Here is a 25,818-nt window from a genome sequence, read left to right as displayed (position 1 = left end):
TATAAAGAGTAACTTCAGAAAAAGTTCAAGCTTTTATATTATCTAGGTCAAGTAGTTTGACTCCTAGACTACAACAAAGGTCTTAAAGTCTGTTTAGTTCAACTGTTAAAAGCACAGTGCTGATAGAGTTTCTTCTGACTATCACAGCCGCGTTGTCTCTTAGAAACAAAGTTTAAAGCTTATTAACAACTGCAACAATGTTTATTAGAAAGCCTAATATAAATCAAATTACATTTGATTGTACTTTAAAGGTCATATACTATTCAAAATTCACTTCACCATGGTGTTCTAACACAAATACGTATCTCTTGTCTGCGATAAGTCCATTCTAACCATTTTTGCCTCCTCCACTTTTTAGAAAATGTGCTTAAAAAGGCCGTTTGGAGGTTTTACCTTCATGACATCACAAAAGGCAGTAGCCCCTCCCCCCAGGTGGTTGACACTTTTGCAGCTAGGTGTTTGTTCTGCCCCCTGAGTCTGCCTTCTCTCCTTAATCAATAGGGCGCAGTGCAAGAAAGTTAACGCCACACCCCCTTCCACAAAGGGGCGGGGTCAGACACAGCTAATTTACATTTAAAGCTATAGAAGCAGAAACAGCCTGTTTGGAGCTGAGCTGAAACAGAGAGTTTTATGATCAAAGAGAGGTTTGCAGCAAACAGAGCTCTGAGACTTGACAATAGACAATTGTTGTTGGCAAAAATGTTGAGTAGGATATTCTATTTTTCATGTTTTTATTCGTTTATCATGATTAATGAGAAGTCCTGAATCAACTCTTGTTTGTGGTGACTCAGATGAACAATGTGTTTTATCAACGTAAAGATGGAGTCAGTAGAAATGTTTGTTGCAGTGGACACACACAGTTATCCGTTATGTTGTGTAAAACATCAGTGTTGACATTAACAGTGGGGAAATACAAACTTCAAACAAAAAGAAAACTGTGATTTTTGTCAAACAAAACATTCCGTAAAGTTTAGGAGATTTATAAGGAAATAATAAGTATTATGAAACAGGCAGCTTAGTGATAAAAGATCATTGTCTAGCTGTGCTGGCTAAAACATGATGAATATTTTTGAGTTCTGCATTCATTTGGAAAATCCAACCCAACTGGCATGACTAAAAAGCAAATCCTCTCAGACATGAGAGTGAGTAGAAAGAAGTCTAAATCAGAAGTAGTTGTGTACAGAGAGAAAAAGAGTCCTCACACTGAGTAATTCTCACGATTAAAACCCAATTACCAGGGACTGATCTGAACTAGGCTAAATAAAGAATGAAACTGAGAATGATATGTGCTGCTTAAAGTTAATGAGCAACTCACCCATGGGTCATGGACACTGGAAATGTTATTTCTGTATGCAAGTGGCAAGCCTCAGATTCCACATGTTGGCATAATGGAGAGGGATTATCGAAGAATACGTGCTGTCATCTGTGGACAGTGTGATGTGCTGAGAGGGGACTAAAGGAGAGAGAGAGGGACTGATAAAGAGAGGAGGGGGAACCAGACAGAACTAGGCCAATTGTTTTGATGTGCTTAACTCTTTCTGGCTTTGTGTTCATGTTTGTGGGTGTATACAAAAACACAACTGTATGTCTAAACTTAGAAAAGTAACCCTACTTAACATCCTACTACAGAAATGGAGTGTAATGAAGCACACTGTGCAGCAACAACAATTCATCCATAAAGGCGAAAATAGGTTAACACGTTAGGATGTTTGGACTTTTTCTTTTCTTTCCCCAGAAGTATTCAACAAACAGGTCAATGACATGGTCAAAAAGTAGGATATGCTCAGATTTAAGAGCGGAATCATCAGAAAAATGTCATGTAAATATTGAGAGGAGAACGTCTTGTTCCTCAGAACAGGATTACATTAATGTATGTTAGATGTCAACTGACACTGTTTTTTCAGTGCCAACATCGATACCAATATTAGTAGTTCATAAGATCTATAATCTATATTTGGAACCAATATGCATTAACAGTTTCTCTCAAAGGTAGAATTTGAAATTGTGTGTAGGAGTTACTTGTCTGCTCTAGTCTGCTCTTGTCTCTATGCATGTCAGTGGCAGCCAGGCTTCAGTGTTGATTGGCTATTTCTTGTATGGCATCTAGCCATTTTAATTTAATGAAAAATACAAGTTATGAAAACTTCAACATTTCAAGGCCTTTCGGCGATACCTCTTGGAGCTCCTGCACATCAACTCACCAACCCGCACTCTCAGGTCTTCTTCCCATCAACTCACTGCACCACCCTCACGCCTGTCCACCAAGGGGCCCACACCTTTCAGTCGATCTGCCCCCCATCTTTGGAACTCCCTCCCACCACACAGCCGCAATATTGACTCTCTCTCCATTTTGAAATCTCAAAACACATCTTTTTAAACTTTTCTTATTCTGTCTGATCATTCCCCTCCAGTCTAAGAAATCCACTATATCCTGTAAATTTGTCTTTTTAATGTTAATTTTATCGATGTAAATATGACTTTTTATCTCTGTTTTGTCAGCTGACCGAGAGTGTTTTGAAAGGTGCCTTTAAAAAAGAACATTAACATTATCATTATAAATAGTAAGGCTTGTGTCTGACGGGCAAGTGCGATGTTGCGGTTTATCAAGGGGCTTAAAACCCGCCTCATGTTAGCCTGACGTTATGTTGAATGAAAGTTAGGTTGAGACAGTATTTCCAGCATGGCAAGTGTCACTGACTTTACGGTAGAAATTACAGTGCATAGAAATTAGGTAGAGGAGAGAGAGTGGAGAATGATATGTGGTAAAGGAACCACAGGTCAGACTTAAACCCAGTCCGTCCGCTCCGAGGACTACAGCCTCCGTATATGGGACGCTTGCACAAACCTCTAAAGAACTGATGCCTCCGGGCTAGAAGTATTTTAACTAATTTAGAGTAAAGTTTAGTCCACTAGTGGGGAAGAGTGGGATGTCGTAAATCAGGGGTCACAAGTTCAATAAAATATTAAAGGTCAAATTTATAAATCTGAGAGAGCGAATAATAAATCTGTGGGGTAAAAAGTTCTATCTGCAGTTAGTAAAGTTTAATTTAAGGGGTCAAACTCTAAAGGGGTCAGAAGATAAGATCTGAGGGCTAAAATGGTAAATATGTGGGTTCATATCGAGAATGTCACTGTTGAGGCTCACCAAGGTCAAGCTAATTTAAAAAATGAATCTCAGAAATCTAAATGACAAATCTAAGGCGCCAAGAGATAAATCTAAGGGGTTAAAATAATTCATCTGAGTGGCCCAAATATAGGTCTGAGAGGTCAAATTAGTAACTCTCAGGGGTGGAACTGATACGTGGGAAATACCTTTTTCTTATACAAATCTACATTCACTTTCTGGTCATCCATGAAGTAATACAATTATCTATATGAAAGCACCTCTAAAGTTGAAAAGGGGAAATATTTCCGATGGGAGCGTTCACACTTTTTTTTTTTTTCTTTTAAATCCCTCAACTAGAAACTTCTTTTTTGAAAGGGGTCACAAGGCAAATGGTCATGTTCCATTTACGTGGATACCCTGGAAACCTGGTTTCCCTTCACCAGTGTTTCTAAACAACATGATATATTGATGAGGAAATGAACCAACAACAGCAGTTTTGCCTCTGTTAATTTAGGAAGTGTTAAACACTCAAAGACTGAGCTACTTAGCTTCACACAGGCAGAGTAGGACTGTATTGATTAGATGTGCCAATAACTGGCATCATACTTTGATCCAAAAGCTCCCACGTCTTGATAAGTCTCAATCAGTTCGAAGAGACAGAGATACTCAATTCTCAACATCCTCCACAGTCAAAGCTGATGAAGAAAATGTTTCATTGGGCGTTTATCTCTGAAACTGCAAGTACAGTGCTAAAAAAGAAATGTAGTGGAGATATAAGCTAAATAGTTAATTCTGCTGAGTTGAGGATTGAAATAGAATTAATTGGAACTACTCATGTAGGGGAACATATCTGAAATATGCTTGCACAATGCTTGAGTCATTGCCACATTTACATAAACAGCAATATGCTGCTGTTACCCTGAATAAGTAACTATTCTGCATAAGCCACAGCCATGTAAACGTTTTGTCATGACCTTAACCCGAATAAGCAAGGAGTAAGCGCCTGAAATAAGATAAGTCTTAGTGTCATTGTTTTTGAGACACATACCAGCTGCTTGACAACACGTGCCCTGAGTGGACCTTCAACTAGCTCATGTGGGGAAGGCTATGCAATGTACAGGGAAGGGAGAAGTCGTAGTCATGATAAAGGTTTTCAATTCATTGGATCAACATTGATATTTGATCGATGGGAAATGTAACATCATGGTGTGGAATAAAGACTACTAAACCCCAGATTGTCAGGGAGAAGAAGGCATTGTTTAGGTCGGAGCCATGGAGAGGATGATATCAATAGGAAGGCAACTCCATCTTTTGATCTATATTCTTATAAGACTTTTGCTGACTTATTTATCTCATTGTCTCTGCATTAATCATGCAGGCACTGGATGTGTGTGTGACAACAATCAGGAGCTGAATGTAACTCTAACATCAACCTGCTGTCGCCTGGAGCTGTGAAACAAACTCTTACAGAGCGCTGAAGATATCGTACCTAACTGCACCCGTGCTGTTTGTTGTCTGTCTGATTTGCAACACACACTGCAGCAGCAGCAGCTAGTTCACAGACACACAAACACATCAGCTAAATGAACCATGTGTTTATATGCAACTTGTTCAATGAAGCTCACACAAGGAAAAAAAGATTGTTTTTGGAGATTACAGAAAACTTGTTGTTGACCGAATGATTTGAGTACATGATATGAAGGTAACAGACGTGTATTTAAATGGACAGAATTACAAACAAAACCACTCAAATACAGCATATACAAAAAAGGTCAACGGGTCACCCGTCATGCAGGTCTGGTGTAAATGGGCTTGAGTTTATATTGCACTTTTCTAGTCTTCTGACGCTTTCACACTGCATGTCACACATATCCATTCACACACTGATGGCAGAGGTTGCTCTGTAGTTAGACCATTAGAAGTAACTAACCCCTTTCATACACTGCCAACAAATGTGTGGGAGCAATTCAAGATTTGGTGTCTTGCCCAAGGACACATCCGACATGGTGCTGCAGGAGCAGGGGATTGGACCCTCTACCTTCAGGTTGAGAGACAATGACTCTACGAACAAGGATTTGGATGTACGCAGTGTACATGCAGTCTAGATATTAATCCAACCATGCTCTCATATTTCAACAAGAATATGAATGGAATATTTTAACAAACTCACAGAAGCCCCAAAATCAGAATATGTTCCTTTTAGAAGCATCACAATAGTCAAATTATTACCGTCCATGTAAACATGACTACGTGTGTTAACAGCGACCTCAGTGTACGATGCGTTCTCAAATCTCAACTTCCATTTATATTTAATTCTTTCAAAACGGAAAGACAAATCCCAGTTTCTTTGCCGTTCCAATAGTAAGGCTCTTTCGTTGTTTTGCTGATATATGTAAGGCAGACTAGTGAGAGAGTTCCCGGGCCCGATGATGTTTAATGTCTCATACAACCACTGTCGTCTCAATTAGCCACTTGTTAGCAACCATGGTTTTAAGGATGCGTAAAAACTTAAAAATTTACGAGTGGGGGTCTTACCGAGGGTAGTTTATCTCGTCAAACAAAACGTCAGCATCCCTTGTAGCACCACAGACCTTATTTCAGGCGTCAAACGTCAAACCTATTCCAATTTGCCATTGACTTTTAAAGGATAGACCCAGCGGTGCTTAAATACTAACTCACTTCCGGGATTTAGGACTTATTCCTGTGGCGCCTTATTCATCTCATGTACTAAAGATTATAAAAGTCTTTGTTATGTAACATGGAACTACTATACTGGAAAAAACCCTTTAACCATAAAGCACTCTCAAAGAGGATATGCTGTTAATACCCTCAACATCCATGAGATTTTATTGCATGCAGGGATTGTGGCATGGATTGTTTTTAGCAAAACATCTACATTTAATCCTCCTTTCTACCATTATTCAGATGATGAGAATTTATGTATGGAAACGTGTTTGCATGTTCATTTGTCTTGAATACATTTTTTTCAATTGACTTACAAGTTCTAAATAATGACAGCAGGGCTGAGCTGGATGGGAAGTAAATCCTAAAATGCAAGTTTCAATACATTGTCATAATGAGTGTAAGCTGTGCTCGGATGATATTTACCTTTATATGATAATAAAATCTGAAAGAGGAAATGGCAGTAACATGGAGTCCTAACATAATCAGTGTTTAGTTGATAGTTGGGTGTGTAAACAGGTAGGATGACATGAAAAATGGCTTTACTCCTAATGAGCTCACTTAGTTTTCAGAATGAAATCATTCATTAGAATGATGGAAACGCTGCCTAACCTTGAGACTGTCTAATGTCCCCAGAATCCCCACTTAGCTTTCTTTTGGTGTAACTTGGCATGTACTTGTGTTCGGAGAAAGCAAAAAGGAGAACAACCTTTGGCAACGTGTGTAATGTGACGTCCATTAGGAGATTGATTCCAAAAACCCAGAGGAAAAAGACGAGTGCGTGGCGGAGGATGTTTTGAGGGAACGAATCATTAGAAAAGAAGAAACATATATTTTCTGCTCCCTCATCGATACAAACTGCATTAGCTCATCTGTGGTTCCCACTTCCACCCGCTCCCTGCCATGCCCTCGTCCCCCTTCCCTGGAGACCAAACATCTGCTGTCACCTGTCAATCAGATCCTGACAGACAGTGACCTTGCTCGGCATTGTTAGAAACGATTTGAATCGACCTTGCATTTTCAAGTTGCTTCCATTGCTGGTTTCCCCACTTGCAATTGGCTTGTAAAAGAGGTGCCAAGCCAAATAAAACTGGATTGATTGACGCTGGGATAAGTTGTTTTATTGGTTTGACTCGGTGTGACCGCATTACAAATGTTTATAGATCTTTTATGAATTCACTGTGCTGAATATTTTGGACTGTTCAAGCTCTTTTCATATTATGAGATTGTTAATGCTCACTGCCAGATCAATGGAATTTCTGTAAATAGTATTCAAACAAGTACAATAAAGACACTCTGTCGACAACGCATCATGACATTGACTGTGATTTTGAGGTTAGTAAATCAAAAATATTGTTAAATTCTAGAGTCTAAATTCTAGAGAAAACATTTCACACATGTACACAAGGTGAGTATATTTTGCCCTTTATATTCTTTACATGCCCTTGTAAATATTTGAATAGTATTTCTTTGTGTCCCATTCCCTTGAACATAGTGCTAGCCTCAACTCAGATTGTCTTTGTTTTGCAAGATGAAAAAATGTAAGCACAACCCTTGTTTTTGTTGCAACTCAACAACTGCTCTCTACTGATACTTGTGAAAGTCTGTTTATGTCCCAAATTACAGGAAAAAAATCTCTTATGTCAGCCCACGACTGTTTTTTTTTTTATCTGAAATGAAAGTGGAACAAACGAGGGTGCTTCATGCAAGCGATGCCTGCGATTGTTTGATGAGTACTTAACAGGTTTAGGGGAAGCTGGGGAAGACCAGGGGTAATGTGTGTGTGTGTGTGTGTGTGTGTGTGTGTGTGTGTGTGTGTGTGTGTGTGTGTGTGTGTGTGTGTGTGTGTGTGTGTGTGTGTGTGTGTGTGTGTGTGTGTGTGTGTGTGTGTGTGTGTGTGTGTGTGTGTGTGTGTGTGTGTGTGTGTGTGTGTGCGCGTGTGTGTGTGTGTGTGTTTGGCTGGGTTAGCTGTCTAATTCAATCTGTCCAAGCTCATGTTACTCTGTCGGGGTGAGCGTAAGCCAGCAGTCAGATATGTCACACAGTAAACGCCAGTTTCAGGGAACAAAGTCACATCTTTTTTCCTGTGTCTCCCTGTCTCATGTAGCGCTGAAGAAACAAATCACACAGAGACTGTGGAGGCTGGAGAGAGACAAAGAAGAACACTGAATAAAGACATACAATTATACAGCGTGCATGGAAGACTCCACTACAAAATGCTGATGTGCTGTGTGTGTGCGCGCGCGCGTGTGACAGGAAGGCAACACATGGTGATGCTATTTCTCTCGAGGAGACAGAGAACTGTCAAAATCTGCACCTTAAGCACTCTCTCTCTCTTTTTACCCCCCCTTGCTCCGTCTCTCTGTTTCAGTAAGGCATTCAAAATAATTGAGGTTTTTTTTTTAGGTAGAGAGGGGGGAAACAATGCTGTGAAATAACAAAATTGTAGCCTCTGCGTGCAGTGATTTTGTCAAGTGGCTGTTGCCTGTCTATCCCCAACATTTTCCCAGTCAAGCTCGTTCTCACACATCACAGCCTCTGCCCCCCAAACTCCCCCCTCCCTCCCTACCTCCCGTCTCCCTCGCTCTTTTTTGCTTCCTCTCTCTCTCTCTCTCTCTCTCTCTCTCATGAATGTCACCTCTACTGATGGTGGCTGCTGGAATTCACGCACACATACTCTCACAACCACTCGCTGACTTTGGATGGGAGGAGGAGGGAGGGAGGGAGGGAGGGAGGGGGTTCGGTGAGGACTGTGGAAAAGGAGCCTGCCACCATCGGAGGCAGAAGAGGAATTTCTGTCTATCTGTGTCCATGTCTCTGCTCCGCTCCCGAGATCATCATTCCCACAAAGACCGCCTGCCTCCCGCCTGCTGTTCCACCTCTGGATTTAAGTCTGTTGGATTACTGCTCGGACTCTGGGCTCATTATTCCACGCTGCCACATTTAAATGGGAGGCAAAGTTGGACCTCCATGGACTGCACAAATGGTGACAAACAGTTTGATTTCTCTGGCGCTATTAGGAGCTTCTTAGCATTCAAAATGATTTCACTTTTCTTCAGTAAAAGTGTTTTTATATGTAAAACAATTTAAGCTTCTTCTCTTTGGTATTGTCAATTCAAAGTAGCGTAGTTATTTACAACATAAGCTTTTAACTTGTATATTTGGGCGCATTAGGAAATGAAAAATGAGCGGGGAAGATGGATAGATTCATGTCTCCATCTTTAGTGTTTTTAAACTTAGTCAGCCTAACCTTGGCTTTTCTTTTATTCTTCAAGTCGAAAATGTGACTGACACTTTTTTGTGCTCTTTTAGTGTCAGATTTTTATTTTTGGTCCAAGTGGAGGCTTTACATCCAACTGCAGATGAACTTGCATCTCTTTCCTCTCTAAGGGAACCCTCAGACTAAACTCTTCCCTGTAACCCACTTAGACGGCCAGATCTCCCCTGTGGGGGCTTCTCTAAAACCTCCGTCCTACTCTAGTTTTTTTGAAGAAAAGTAAAAAGCCCAACCAGCCAAAAAGGGGGTACTGGGAAGAAAGACAACCCCCCTCCCAAAGGTGAGAGGGGGGGAAGATGGCAGCTCTCGCCAGCTCTCTCATTAGACAGAAACGGGCGGTCAAGGACGACCAAGCCAACCGACCGGTAGCCAACAAGCGCAAGCCCTGTCCTAAGAGCAACAAGTCCTTGTGCCAGAAACAGATCCTGGTCCTGATCTCCAAAGTACGACTATGCGGCGGTCGAAAAGGTCGAAACGAAAAAAGACCGGGTGAGTCATTGCTATCGTTTACGTCTTTACCGTTCCTTTAGTCATTCGTGTGTTTGTCATTCTTCTGGAAATGAAAACTGAATGTTCTTTTGATGGATTAAAATGACTGTCCTGCTCGTTTTCAACATTAAGTAAAAAATACAATTCTACTAAAGATCACCCAGAAAGGAGAACAGATGTGTGCACAGAAAGGTTTTCATTTGATTCATAGTTAAACAAGTCATGAACTTATATTGTACATTAAAGCTAATAGTTTCCTATTCGTCCACGCAGTGTAACCTGATTGATAAACTGGCCAGTTGATGCTGCTCTCAGCTCTGCAAAGTAATAACATCACAGGTTGTTGAATAAAAGCAAAACTCAGCTAAAATGGCTGTCCACACACCTAATGGAGCTTTTGTGTCCACAGACATGTAATCATGCAGAGACATGCAGGAACAATAAATTGTGGAATAGGCTAACAGCCATCAGCAGTTTTAAGCACTCGGAGTCCTCTCTCTGGCTTCACAGGTGCTGGTTGTGGAAAATTGTGCAGATCTTAAACAAAACATGGAAATACAAAAGCAATGTCCTGTTAGTTTTTTTTAAGGGATTTGCACACAAATGAGTCGTCTCAGTGGAAATGCATTTAACAATTTGAATGCATTTACGTAAATGCACAAACACATGCTGAACGGTTTAAAATGAGTTTGTGTTTAATTTGCAGACATATAAGCAGAATACATTAAGACACGTTGCTGTGGTTGAAATGAAAAAAAAAATACTTACATTAAACAGATTCAAAGAGTTGTAATGATGATGAAATTGTTTGAGCAGCACTTTGTTGTTTTTGTTAAAATATATAAAATTCCTGTGGAAAAAAACCCCCCAGCACAGGAGCTGATTCAGTTTGAATGGCTTACAGAGTAGTTTTCATTTTACAATACGACGTGACACAATACAATACAATACTGATACGGTATGGTACGATGCGATACAATGAAATACGGTACGATACTGTACCGTACAATGTGATACTGATACGGTATGGTACGGTACAATGCGATACGATAGCAGCACCAAAAAACATCTTGTGTTCAAAATGTTTCTGAGATGTGAAACTCTGTCAGATTCTGTGATGTCCTTTCCTTTTGAAAGTAAGACTTCAACACTGAGGCTCTGAAAGGAGAATGTATTTGATGTGTTGCCAACACTACTGTTTCTTCTACATACGATATATGCAAAATGTAATGTGGTACAACTAAACATTTTAATGAACCATCTCCCTGATGGTGTGCCTGCAGCACACTGTGTCTCACACTCTTATGTACAATAAAGTAAAAAGAAAAAAAAAAAGTCCTGTTTTGTTTAATATTTAGACCAAATATGACACAAGAGTAATCAGTCTATTATCATACTCAAATGTTACTTATATCCGACACATGCTTTGACTATTTCTGGCATTGCAGCTTTAAATTCAATGGTGTTCCATCTCGCTCTCTTTCTGCATCTCTCTCTGTCCTCTCTCAACCCCAACACAGTTTCGGCAGATGGCTGTTCAACATGAGTCTGGTGCTGCTCCAGGTTTCTGCCTCTTAAAGGCAGTTTATTTTTATTTTTTTAAATTAATGCCACTGTAACTTTGCAAACATGTTGCCTGGTGCTGTGCTCTTGGTGGATTAGTGCTCGGTCTTTGTAATAAATAATATAACACAGAGTATGATCAAGACCTGCTCTTTTTGAAGTGTGCCTTGAGAGAACGTTTGTTATGATTTGGCTCTAAAGGAGGATGACTTCAATGACTTCACGGAAATAGCTTCCATTTAACTTCTACATTTGTAAAGACCCAGTTTGTATCTTTCCACTATGACTGATTCTTTTTTTCTAAATATTGTTGCATTAAGTCAAGAGATTTTTTTCCCGCTGTTTTCGCAGTATTCACATCACCTTTGTAGTGACTGTTTAGACACCTAAATTATTAACGTTAGGACTGAGAAATGTTCTTTATGCATGCACACAATTAATAAGTGTAGTATGCTTAAGTTGAATTATGCATATTACAGAAATATCCCAGTACAAACACCCATCATAAAGAGGTCACATGCTCTCAAGACGGATTGAAGAAGAAACCGATCTAAAGAGTGCATCTAAGCAGGGTGAGCGTGAGGAAGATGAGTGATGAGCAGAGCTTTGTGCCTGATGACGACTTTCATTTCATTCTGCACCACACTGCTCACACATGTCTGCTGGGCTTCAAACAGCATTGTAATGCACAAACTTTGAAGTGCACAGCATGGCCTGAAGACTGATGTGCTATAGATAAAGTACAGTACTGTATTGACGGCGAACATTGCAGGAAGATTCCAATCCAAATCACCTCAAATGTGTCTGATTCGTAGTGCGGTTTTCGGTTGGGTCAATAATAAACAATAAACATACAAGGGAGTCGTTGCTACGTTCTGTCAACAAAGGGGAACAACATCCGGCTGATTCTCAGCTGTTTCTCTTCCCTATCACATCAATTGCTAGAAATCAACAAGTCTGTGTTGATAAGTCACTCACATTCTCAGATTCATGCATTGTGATATAACAATGACAAGATGCAGTAAATGAAGATACAGAATTATTTCTCAGAAACAGGGATTTAGAAGCATCGTTTTGCGTTGTTTCCGTGACGCCTAGAAAATCTCTCTTTTTTTTTTTATTGTTAAACCGCCTGTAAATGTTTACATAACAATCCCAGATGTTGTGATATTGCAGTTGGAAATAGGTTGGTGTTTGACATGTTTGTATACACGCTGAGGAACATTTTCAATTACATTTATGGGTAGATATCGATGTTGTGCTTGTGTGTCCGCGAATCATTGTGGAGAATAACGAAGCTTTAAATGGTTTTCTCTGTCGTGCCTGGTCCCTTTATTCTTCGTGATTTAAATTTGTCCATTTGAAATGCAATAAAATGCTTGTTCTATCAAAAAGTTCAAATCCTACAGCTAATGGGGTTCAGGATTATGTTGCTTTATTGATCCCACCAGGTTATTATTTATCTGTGGATATAACCTCAAAAGACAACTCTCATAAAAGTCTCAACTTCCCTTCATTTCTCTGTAGAATTTGCTTTCTAATAAGTGTAAGAGACCAACTGTTTGAAAATGTCATACAGAACATCTCATTTATATAATAGATTTAGGTCTGAAAAATTGGAGCTTACTTGTAAATCATTAGACTTAGCCACAAACCTTCCTGAGTAATTATTTTGAGCTGAGGCTTAATACACAATTCATCCAAACTCTGAGAGTGCAGTATGATATTGCTTGCTGATAACATTTTTCAAAAGTTCTTGGATAACGTACAGCTGGGCCGAAAATGTGAAACAGGCCTGGGGGGGGGGGGGGGGGGGGGGGGGTCTTTGTTTACAATTGGATTTAAATGCTTATCAAGCAAAGGTTTTGTCCACTAGGGGGGGCTTTTTTGACTCGTTTTCCACAAACCAAACTAAGAAAGAAATACAAAATAAAGTAAACCCCAGTTTGATGTTCCAAAAACTGCAGTTCATTGGGTTGCCACTTGTGGCTCCAAAGGTGAGTCAATCTCTATTATGTCCAATAATAAAATGCCAAAATTTACCACAGAAATAAACAAGTTTCCAGCCAGGTACAAAAACCAGAAAGACTTCTTTTGGTGTTATTAGCACGAAAATTAACCTTTTGGACTATTGACGATTTTTATGCAAATATCTATCAAATATTAAGGCTTGTTTACAAAGCAAACAAACAGTCTTACTCTTTAAGCGTATTGAAAATGTATGTTGCGTTATCTCATTTGTATGTCAGCACTGATAAGCATGTATTGGTGTTCGTTCCCAGTGTAGCTGGTCTGTATGATTGCTTAATGTTTCTCAAACATTTATTTATTTGTGGTAGCCCAAGCATGGATGTTAGTTGTGTGCCTTTTTTCCTGTAGTAAAGACTCAAGGCAGTAGTAATGCGAAGACCAGTTCTTTTTAATAGAGTTTGTGTTGTTCAACTGTCACTCACTTACTTTTATGGTACGGAGGAAAGAGGCAGGTTTGCTGTGTATTATTTGGTCTGACAACTCCAGTCCATAAACATAAATATAAATTAACTTGGAGTAATACACTTGAATTTGAATAATACGCCTTTGGGACAGTCTGTGCAGCTTTGATGATTGACTAGGTCGAAGTTAAGGGTGCAACCTTTCACGTCACTCCAACTCAAACCTCTTGTTATGGTCACATCTGGGTCCAAGAAACATCAAGTGGAAGGCCATGATTCTGAAACTTGGGGACTTAAAAAAAAACAGAAGTCCAAAACAAATGGGGGATATGATCTTGCTTCATTCCCTTCATAAATAGATTTTGTGATCAATGATGTTCCCTACAAGCAAAAAAAAGCAACACCAGCAATAGTTTTACAGAAGAAATGGATTTAAACCAAGAGGAAAAAATACGGTTTCTTTTATGTTATTGACCTTTGAAGAGTTAAATATACAACACTTGATTTTGAAAAGACAGACTTAATCATACTTAACTTTTCCAAGGATGTGGGTTTTAAAAAGGCTTATTGAGATAGCAGATTAAGCTACAATAGTTATGCAACACAAGTGCATATCTACAAGTGCTTTTGAAAGTTTGTCATTTGAAAAAGTTAATACTTTCCAACCACTAAAAAACGGCATTTTCTTCAAGAGCCGTCACAAGTTTCTTTGGATTCTCAACAAGCTGCTATTTTTAAAGAGAGGGATTTTTTTTTTGCAGCTGTCATATTAGCATCACACCAGCACACATCAGCTATATTTACTACTGCCATCAAACAGAAGCTACTGTGAAGATAGGGATGGACATAAACCCTGCTGCTTAATACACATGAGACATGACAAACTGGATGAGATTCGTGACAAATCACAGCCTGGTTTTACCTGCCTGTCCCCTCATCATCACACCTCCTTTGCTGTAGGTGTCCTGTGTAGTCCCTCTCTCTGAAAGACCTTCAGGTGCTCACCTGACCAATGCAGAAAGACCTCCCCCACAGTCAGTGATCTGCAATGCTGCTCTCTGTTTTAGATCAATTCAGCTCATTAATGTATAGTGATTAATCAATATTCACCCTCTTAGCTAGTTCAAGGTGGAATCTGACTTGAGAGGGGAGGGGAGTATTGAGCTGCTGGCCTCCGTGTGTCACCTTTAGTACCCTTCCCTAAGTTAAATGGGCTTTAAATGTTGCATGGATATGACTGTAAATTACGCAAATACAGAAATTCCCAATAGTGTTGCAACTCCAAAATTTTTATTTTGCCGAAAATTCTATTAAAAGTCAGAAATGTTCACACATTTTCTAATATTCATATACAAAATCAACAAAATGACAAAAAGCCTTAGTTAAATGTTCTTATTACGTCACTGAAGCAAAGGATAAATCAAATATTTTTTGATTAATATCTTTTGATTTTCTCTTAGCCTTTTTATTAATACAGTGCTTGACCCACAGCAGACAGAAATCGCAGGAAAATGTGATACAAAGAAATTTCAAATGTTGTACCTTTTTTTTGGTAAAAGAGAAACACCATTACTGGAGAAATACAATTATAGGTAAAAATAGCCCCACAATAAGCTGACACATTACAAACTAATGCATGCACGTATAGTGCAGACACAGACATCCTGTAGCATTGAGTGGGCTGTTTGGCATGGAGCTGCACTAGTAGTATGTTGTTGGAGTAAGCATCAGAAGAGCCAGTGGACGGGCGGAGCACAAATGTAGGCCCCGATCAGCCAGCAACAGCCCAGGTCTGCAAGGAGAGATCCAGCAGAGGATAGCATTAAGCTGACCCCAAGAGATCAGGGCTGCAAACTCGCTTACTCAACAACACCTGATCAGACGATGCAGTGTTAGGTAGCTTCTCATCAGAACTTTACTGACTGTGACAGGGGTCAGAAAGAGAGAGAGAGAGAGAGAGAGACAGAAAGAGAAGAGGAGGAAGACAGCGAGGGCGAGTCTGCAGAGGTAAACACAGGTTTAGAGAGAAAAAGTAACAACGTCAGAGAAAATTGTTTCAAAAGGTGGAGGTGGATGGCAAAGATGGGGGAGGACTCAGATAAAGAGGTAATCAAAAATACAGGAAGAGAAGTAGGAAGAGAAGTAGGCAGAGATAGCGGCAGAGATTAAAGGGATGGTGGGTGGGACTAGAAAGAGCCGTGAATCAGGCTGTCATAAAGGCAGCATGTGGAGAGGAACATGAGATGGGACGCCATGGGGCTGGATATTAACTGTCAATGCAAAACAGCTTCCCACAGACAAACTTCTCCTCATGTTTAATAATCTCCGTAGAAAGTGGGATGTTTCTAATTGAATGCTGAGCAGTTTTCTTTCATTTAATACATTTTGCAGATGTTTTAGTTGAAGGTTAGTTAGTGGGAAATTATTGAATTGAACACAATTTTCTGCCTTTTATTGTAATGCCAGACTCACTGACAGGTTTTTTTTTTTTTACACAAGTATGTTCTTTCATGTGTGGTAATGTTTAAAGCTCTTACAACAACCAAGGGGGCCTTTCCCCATTGGTCCAGTTTCTTTGGATTTATGTTAATGCAGCACCTCAATGTAGAATCAAAATTGACTCATTGGATTAATGCAAAAAAAAACTAATCAAAGAATGTTACGAATAATTTCTCGTTTTTGTCAGCAGCCTATGGTATGAGCCATTCGGCTCAAAGTCAGAACTTAACAGCAAGTTCAAAGCCCCTCTAGTTCATGAACTGATTTTCAAGTTGTTTTTTTTAACTCTTATATTTTTGTTAGGATTCTGGGACGTAATTGTGTATGGACAGCTGTTTGAGTTCAAGGTGCAATGACAGATTATCATGTGACCTGAATCTTTCGTTTTTCCGCCTGCTCGGAGAGGACTTCACGAGAGCAGTGGAATGAATTATTGATTGTGTTTTGTCCTTATATGTTTATTGTGCCCTTCATTGAAGGTGTTTTGGATTAAGGCAATACATCCTTACGGCACATTACCACAGGGAAACGGTTATTAGAACTGTCAACACACTGGCCAATTGGAGAATGTGAAGTAATAAAACCACACTATGCACTAGAGACATACTTCCTATTTTTGCATAGGCAGCACATATGTGTATGCATGCATGGAATCACATATGTACAGCATGCTTTAAGCCTGAGAGGGGAAGCATGGCAATGAGGTATGTGATGAGGAAAGAGGCTAGAGTCAGGGAAGCCTGCAAATAAAAGCAGAGGAAATTCCCTGTTGTTTGGTTCAGTCAGAACAGAGGAAGGAATGCCCTTGGTTTCATTAGTCACGTTTTCACGTTTCACTATTTTCATAAAAAATTAAATAGAGTGGTATTGCACAACTTACTCCACTAGGGTTATGTTGCTATCATTTTTTTATGTTCAGGTCAGAATGGATGTTTTCGAGTCAAGGAGTTTGATTGTCTTTACAGCCACCTTTGTTTAACACGCTGAGTTTCCTCTATCAGTCGTGGAAGGTGACCGCTTTCTCTGACCGTTAAGTTCTTGTAAACTTGTTAATAACAGATTGAAAAGCTTTGGTCCGAATTGCCTGAGCTCAATGATGGTGAATACAAATCAAGCTCCTTTGCTAATTAGGCTTTGTTAATGTTTTCTTGGAAAACAGCCACAATTCAGAAAGAAAAGTTTATTTGAACCAAGAAATCAAATGCCCTGAGTGAACTTGAGCTTGTAGGCAATTTGTTGTTTTTTTATTTTGAACAAGGTTAGGGCTCCTTTTTTTCATTTACAAGATCAAGTTAGAGTTTGTAACACCGACTTCATCAGATTCTCACAAACAACCTTTCACATGAAAAACTGGATTTTGTTGAAGTTAAAGTGCATTGCTGTAAGGCATTGAATTTGCACTTTTTGGGGATCAGCACTGAAACTAGGTTATCATTAAAGAACACATATTGAAAATGTTCCAAGGAAATCCAGCCCCAATCAAGATTTAAGAGATTTCCAAACAACAGCTTTCTATTTGTCTACATCAGGAAGAGACAAACAAAGATTAGTGGTTGAATAAGAGGTCATCCAAGCTGAGGGGATTTTTCGCCTTGAGCTCTTGTCTCATCAGAGGGGACTTAAATATCTGGTACCAAATGGTGTTGAATTGTGAGGGTTTGGTTTACAGCTGTTCATGGACAGAAGTCGGTGATTTTGTTCGTCCCTTTAACTTTGGTCAACATGTCCTCATCAGGTTAGACACCAAAAACAAGTTGTGGACTATATTCTTGTTTATATCATATGTAATGGAACCAAGACTAGAGATTAAGGGATTTATTTATGACATGTTTTCTACCTTTATATCCCTGGGTTGCATTCAACCTGATGGTGCTGGAGAGACTTTGATAAAAAATGGCCTTAAATCCAGTTTAAAGTGGGCAAGGGAGAGAGAGCTCCTTTGTTTGCTGCCATCCTGAAGATGCCACCTTTGCCTCCCACCCAAACCTGCTAAATTGAATCTGTGGGTGTTTTGATTAAAGCTGACAAGGACAGATTGAATTTAGCTCTAACAAGAGAAAGACAGTGAGGATGGAGGACACCAATAGAGGTAATGATGAGAAGACAAGGCGGAGGAGAGACAGAGGGGAAGAGGGGCATAAATGGGAGATTTACCACTGGGGGCTGGTCCATTATTCTCCAGGTGGGGGTGGGCATAATGACGTAATTGCCATTAACAGGCTAAAAGAATTGGCATCATGGTCGCAGTAATTTCATCTTAACTAAGTAATTAAGGAAGTAATTAGAAAACAAAAGCAGGTTAAGTAATTTTAACTTAAGCAAAAAAAATGTTTGTTTTTTTATTTTATATATCCTATCAACCGTAACACTGGTTCAGTCACCTCACAAGAACACTTTATTTCTCTGTCATTTTTCTTTTTCTTTTAAGCTACATAAAATGAGTCTTCATGGACTTTCAATGACATCCATCAAACAAGAGCTGGCACAGAAAATGTAAATATAGGAGTCAGATTATGCGATGAAAGCTCGCCATGCATGCACACCTCTGAATGGTATTTTTCTCTGTAGCCATTTAACCTTCCTGTATTATGCAAATACATGTTTTCATGCGTGTTTTGCGTGACTTTATTCTCAGAACGTTTAATGTGGTTGTTTGAAAATTACGTGTTGTACTGACCCTGTTGTCGCCATAACACGTTTGTCAGGTTATTGAGGGTCTAGTACAATGTCTTAGCTATTGTTTATGGGCATTATTTGTATAGTAAGCTGTAAAATCCATATCTATTGTGTCCTGTATACAATAGTGAGAGTATGTGTGCTTACATTGTCAACATTACTGTAGTATTTCTGCTTCGTTGTGCATACATCAGCTGAACCCTGCAGGAAACTAGAGTTAAACCAATGAGAGAGAAGTGTCAGGTCACCTGCTTGACAAAAGTTTAAGAACTTGCACAGTCCATACACTTATATCTTTTGCCAGCACTCCTAATCCAGGAAGTATATGTATTCACACAGAAATCAACCAATATATTTTGAAACCCATTAATACATTCTAACAGGCGTTGATGCACTACAAAGTGCATTGTACACATGACAAAAGTCATTTATAACACGTTTAAGTAGACTTTTTTTCCCCCGATGTTACGAAGGGGTGGTGCCCCAAATCTACTCATTAACAAACTGCTGCTGGCACATGAAAAACCAGCTGTGAAAACTACTACTGTCAAACTGTCAATTAAGAAAACTGGTAGTCAAGTTTGGCATGTGCAGTCTAGATGTGGAGCCATAAACAGTGAAATAATGGCACTAAAAAAAGATTGTGTTATACAATAAACCTCAACTGAGTATATGATTGATGTATGGTTATAAGAGCCTGATCTACAGTCAGTAACAGAATGGAACCACTACTTTCTCTGACAAGTCGACTTGTCAAAAGGTAAGAATCCCTTTATGTCCTGTACAGTCTTTGTCATGATGAGCTGTGTTATCTTTTCAGACTGGAGGGGGTCAAAGCACCCTGGGGTAAACAAAGTCATATTTGTTTGCCAAGTGTGGCTAATGTCAGCAGACATAGCACAGCTAGCCTCCGGTCCTTCCTTGCAGGTTAACATCCACATGCCTTTGCTGAATGTGGTCATACGGATTGCTCCGGTTGAGTGGTTATACGTCTGATTAACCTTGGACAACTCATATATAACTTTAAAGGCATTATCTTAGATGAGAGCACTGCCACAAACTGTGCCGCTCCACTGTCACGAACCGGAGCTACAACTGTGGCGAGTGGCAGCTAGCAGTGTTAGAACTTAGACACGGCATATACCCAGCATCGAGGGCCTACATTCATTCAAGTATAAATAATTAGCTCAACAGACTAGTTATTCTGGTGTTGACTTGCAGGGTTGATGACATGTTTTTAGTCTTGTTAAATAACCAAGCATGTCCCTTGATTACCATGGCTATTACTTCCCCTGCACTTTGACTTGGCACTTATATTATTTATTCATATGTAGAGTGTGATGTGGTTGTGTCTGACATGAAAGTGTTCTTTCTTAGTGGAATGTGGTGGTTTTTACATGAATGCGTCTCTTTGTATGAAACATGCTTTGTGAAAATGTTTTTAGCACTCTATGGACACGTGTCCTTTATAGTGATAAGCACAAGTCGGGAGTGGCACGTTAATCTCGTTGTACCCTGTCATACGATGACAGTTAAGGCTTTCAGTTTTCAATTCAAGTTCAGACGACTGTCCAACTCTCCAGCGCATGCTATAGGGGTGCAACAGATCAAAAATGTCACAGTTGGGATGGGGCTTTTTTTTTTTGTCACAGACCATTTATAAGTTCAGCAAACAAATATTTCTTCCTTAGCTAGCCATGAAGCTGTGCACTAAAAAAAACTAAATACATCTTTGCGAATCTCAACAAAGTATCACATCCACGATTTTCTTCACTTTAGGCTTAACATAATTCTATAATTCCAATAATAGTATAATATTAGCTAAAACGGAACTCTGACGTTATTTAGAAAGTGCCTTTAAAACTCTGAGTATCACAGTTTCAGATATTAAAAGCTGCATCATTTCATAAAAGGACATTGTAGAGAGAGGGTCTACCGAAGTTAAATTCCTTGTGTGTTAAACTTACCTGACCAATAAAGCTGATTCCAAAAAGTATCTGTAACACCCCATCAAGGACATCAACTTAACAAAATATAGTCATCTTTCTGTTAATAAAAAGTTTACAATGATCAAACACAATGCTCTAAATGTATTTATTCTGATTTAAGAGGATGGGCGTGTGTGTTAGTGTGCAGAAGGAAATTGCAATGTTTGCTTATAACTCAGATTGAACACCAAACAGGGAGCGAGCATTTGGGAACTTTTTCTTCAGTTATTGGATCAAAACAAATTTGTTTGCCTAAATTCACACATACAGACTACAGCAGACTGTAACAATAATAACTGGCAGATTCCACAGCTTTCTGTCTCATTGGGGTTTTCTCAGTCCGACAGCACACACCCGACCCCTCTGGGCCTCTTTCTGAAGCGTAAGCTCAGCTGAGTGCAGCCATGAGCAGCTGGACTTATGAGTGCACAAGAACACAGGAGTACTACAAGATCACATGGGAATGACTTTGAATTCATGTTGATAAAGTGATGGGATATTCAATTGGGAGTTTGTGTATTGCGTTTCCTTTTGAAATTGACCAGATACCTTATGTGTTCCCTTGAATGGCCTCCTGCCCTGGTCAGTCTACCAGGTTCAGCTTGACGCATGCTTGCAGTGGCAAAAATAGGTGCATATTTGGAGTGGAGGAGAGCTGAGTGGCGCTGCTGGCACGTGACAGAAACCGACCTGCGATGTGTGCAGGAGAAAACACAACACTGAGTAAAGAGGGTTTGATCAGCTCCAGAGTTAGCGGAGCAGACAGAATGGTAAACACAGTGAGATGAAAAGGTCATCATACACGATGAAATATCAACACTTTAACACGTGTGTGTAAAAGTCCACAAAAAGCTTGCACAATAAGATTGTATGAGATTGAATTTACTTCCTATTGTATCCTGTACTGTTCTTGTTGTTGTGCTTGTTTGGCACTGTTTTTGTGTGTGTGTGTGTGTGTGTGTGTGTGTGTGTGTGTGTGTGTGTGTGTGTGTGTAGGCAACGGATAACTTTCGCCATACTTGTGATTATACAAACAGGAAAAAAAATACACAAACATAATGTGCAGCCCAAACCATGAGGGGGGTCTAAGATCAGCTGCGATCCATCTCAGTACGAGTGCATGCAGCATCACTCAGCAACCCCTTAAGGATGCAGCTGCTAGTCCTGCACTATTCTGCTTCAAACTAATGATCCTCATTTAAAGTCATTTCTTTGAACGATTACTCAAAATAAATCATCATAGAGCACTTGCATTGCAAAAAAGAATAATCAGTGCCTGGCGTATTTTCGAATAAGAGCCATTTATGATTTCAGATCATTCAGATGACAATTTAATCCGCACAAACAATATTTTAAAATGTACAACTGACTCCTTCATGTCAATCCAAGCACCTCTCAAACATCTCTACACATTATTTTTTTTTTTTTTAATTCTCCTCCCTCTGTGTGAGGATTCAATCAAAGCAAATCAAATCAATGGAAGTTCAAATTCCCAATCCTTTGTTGTCCATCACGGTGCTGCTTAGCTTGGTTGTTTGTTTACTTGTGTGATCATCACAGGATCTGACAGAGGTCTGGACCCCAGTGGGAGTGCAGAGAAATGTTTGTCTGTTTGTTCTGCATATATTAAAGAGCCTATTTGTGTCATTGCTGGAGGGTCCATGGGAAGAAAGGAAAGGTGAGGTTTGTTTGCTGGTTGAAAGGCTTAACAGCCTTGCTCTTCTGCTTCCTTGTTTTTCTCAGTAGCTGTGGTAAATAAAATAACCAAACAAGTATATTTGGTGTGATCGTGTTATTAGTGTTGTGACAAGAACAACATTTTGACTTTGATATCAGAGCTATATTTTAAACCACCTGAGGTAATAAGTGACATAAAAAACAACACGCAAGTAGCGGATGAAACAACAGAGTCTGCTACACAATGCTATGATGAGATTATTTGCCTTTATATCAATGCTATTTGTAAGAGAATGACAACATCCACAAGAGAGCGGAGAACAAGATACAAACAAACAGAAAACGTAATGCAGCCGTAATTAAATACATGCGCGGAGATCGCGGTGGTCGCGTGCAGACACTCTATGAACCGCGCAGCAGTAACAGTATAAAAGTGTCACTCCCCCTTTTCTATTGGCTCAATCTGAATCTTCCGGAGAGAATGCTGCAGTGTTCTCACATCAGCCCACTTGGACTTGCTGGGGAAAATATAACGGAGGTCTACTGTATCTATGCCAGGAGAAACTCTGTGTTTGCATTCACACACTGTATACAGCTCCTCTGGATTAAAACAGGAGTTTTACAGGAGATTTCTGCTTGTGTAAAAACGATATAAATAAACAATTGGGCATGTATACTTGATAGTCCAATTTGACTACCTTGCTCATACTGCCACCTAGTTGAGATACAGTTAATACTTTACGATTCTCTCAGTTTGGATCATACTCTTCCAGTAACTTAAGGCACTTTTGACCTCCACAAAGTACGAAACGTTCCAGTAACAAACTGTTATGAATATAAAGGTACCGAAAAAGTACAGAGATTATGCTGTATAGGTCTACCATGCTACACAATATGTTATTATGAAGCAGTGAGGCCGCAGTATGCAGATTGTGAATCCTGTGCTGTCACTGATATGTCCCCGACATAATGCTAATGAAGCACATACGTGAATATTGAATGTGTGTCAGGGAAGCAGCGTGAGTCCTATTTGCTTCTGCCTGTGTTTGACACGGTCTTGTCAGCACCATTAATAAGCTGCAACAACTCCGTGTCACTTATGTGAACTGCTGCCACTGTCACGTGAAATGATTTATGAAGTCTCGAATTGAATTAAGAGGCCAATGCTGGAGTTACCGGTCTTGTAATACACCTCATTCTTTCCTCTTCCTTCTTTAACCTAGCCACCCCTCCAGTCCTTCTTTATCCGTCTTCCTCCTTTTACAACCTGCTTTTTCAACCCGTCTATCCTCATCTCCTCTCCCTCGCTCTCACGCATGTCAAACTCAGTATCTTTGCGTCGCTCCTTCACTCCATCACTGCCCTTTTCTCCCGCATCCCCGCTCTCCTTCCCTCCTTTATTTCCGGACATACCTCAGAGATATTGCCAACTATCTTTCACGACTTCATTCCTCTCGTGCTCCTCTCCTTCTCTCCCCCCTCTATCTTCCCACAAGGTTGATAATTACTAGCAGCACTGTAGAGCTCATGGCCCAGTTTAGAAAAAGCGAGAGAGAGAAAAAAAGGAGGAACCATGTTCTCCTTTTATTAGAAGCGGAATCAAACGCAACACAAGAGACATACTTCCTATTTCGTGCATATATGCAGTACACATGCTCGTGTGTGCACGCATGCATGCAAACACTCGTGTACTGTATGCATGCATATGTGAAGAATACGAGGGAGAGGTGTATATATATATAGAGAGAGAGAGCTAGAGAGCATCTGGAAGTGAGGGAAGAGGCAAGAGTCAGGGAGTCCTGCAAATATAAGCTGAGGAAAACCCCTGTTGTTTGGTTAGGTCAGAGCAGAAGAAGAAGAAATGCCCTTGGCTGCTCACTCACAGCCCCCCCCACGTAATTACCTTCAGCCTTATCAAGAGGAGCTCGACTACAGGGAGATCAGCCAGCGACACACACTGAGCTCAAATCAAGCCTGATAAATACATTAGTGTAATGATAACCAACACCGAGCCATACACTACCCTGATTAGCGATAAACCTCAACCACTACTTATTCTGCAGAGCAATTACATCGCAGAGAAGGCTTTAAGTGTCCTTGATGGCAGCCGTGATGCATGAAGTGATTACCTTGGGTTCTTATGTGCATTGACCTCATTTATACAGACACACACATAATTGCGGTGTGCATGGCTGTGCTATAACACTAGGCACCAGTCTCCCCCAGGTGATTTTCAAAATGATTATCAGCGCAGAATGTAAATTGATGAGGGGCATCCCTGTGTAGACAACGCAGCGGTAACTGCTGGGATTAGAGGCCAACCCAATCGAACAAACAAAAACGCTCTTATGACCGTCTTGCTTTAACACAAATGATTTAACACTTACTTAATAATCTGTTCACCTTGAACATTTCCATTTGATATTTATCTTTAAAGTCGTGTGCCATCGGAAAGGGTCTCAACCAACTGGGAGAACCCCGTAAGTCTACTGGGAGATGTAATTCGTCTTACTTAAACAGTTGCATAGAATCAGGGCTCCGTGAGGTTACACGCCCACTTCCTACATTAAATCATCGATTGTGCAGCCTGTGAAGAACGTGAATGTTTCCTTCAACGCTGAGGGAGAAATAAAACACCCGAACTGCCACTGATCGCTCAGCTCACGAGACGATAGATGAGAACAAGGTGAGACGTGTTTTTAATGGTGAGAAAAATGTGATGAGTAGTAACTATATCTTCAGTTTTTAGAGGCTTCGGCGATGGATTTGGTTTGGGAAAAGTTTACAGCTGCAGTGTACAACAGGCAGGAATGTTACAAGTGTTTAGTTTCCGATTGTTATACACAGCCACAGGCTGATACCCTGATCATGAATGCAGATGTGATGAGATTAAAGGGAGAAAGATTGGAGCAGCATTTGAATCAAAGTAACCATATGCACTGAAATATCAACGATCTACGAGTCGTGCCTGCATGAAAGTCCACAAAAACAGGCCTCAAAATATAATCCAAAGACTGATTTTTTTTCTTCATTGAATAATAGACATCCGTTGCACATACGTACATACCTTTAATAACTGTTCCATTCTTTTTAGTGAAATTCTGCACTGGGATTTTGCTGTAGTATATCTGTTTTAGAATCCAACTTGTGATGTCACAAACTGAGAAAATTTCAAACGGAGCACAAACAGTGATCCGTTTCCCCTTAACTGCCAAACAAACGATTTAAATGTGGCAGCTGCATCTTCCGTGCTAATTTCAAGTCAAACATCGTGTCTCTTAAATGTTGTCTCTTTGCTCCTCGGTCGAAACAGGAAGCAGTTCTGAAGCCGCCATGGTAAGGAGTGTGCCAAAGTCACTAAAGTTGCTCAGAGGTAGGATTGAGAGCAGAAGAGTGTTTGACATGAGGACGATGTTGAAATGTTGAGCA

General features: G+C 40.0%; 2 protein-coding genes across 2 annotated transcripts in view; one reads left to right on the top strand and one right to left on the bottom strand.

Moving 5' to 3' along the window:
• Positions 1-25,818, bottom strand: part of nlgn2b (neuroligin 2b) — a 156,905-nt gene that overhangs the window by 99,382 nt on the left and 31,705 nt on the right. The gene's annotated exons all lie outside the window — the stretch shown is intronic.
• fgf11b (fibroblast growth factor 11b) overlaps positions 8,527-25,818 on the top strand; it is a 41,926-nt gene continuing 24,634 nt past the window's right edge. The window contains exon 1 of the mRNA XM_079355011.1: positions 8,527-9,554. Within this exon, the coding sequence (XP_079211137.1) occupies positions 9,362-9,554 (193 nt within the window). The 5' untranslated portion in view covers positions 8,527-9,361. The remainder of the gene's footprint in view (positions 9,555-25,818) is intronic.

The sequence above is a fragment of the Symphodus melops genome, assembly GCF_947650265.1.
Source record: "Symphodus melops genome assembly, chromosome: 11".
Lineage (NCBI taxonomy): Eukaryota > Metazoa > Chordata > Actinopteri > Labriformes > Labridae > Symphodus > Symphodus melops.
This window is presented reverse-complemented; position numbering and strand designations above follow the sequence as displayed.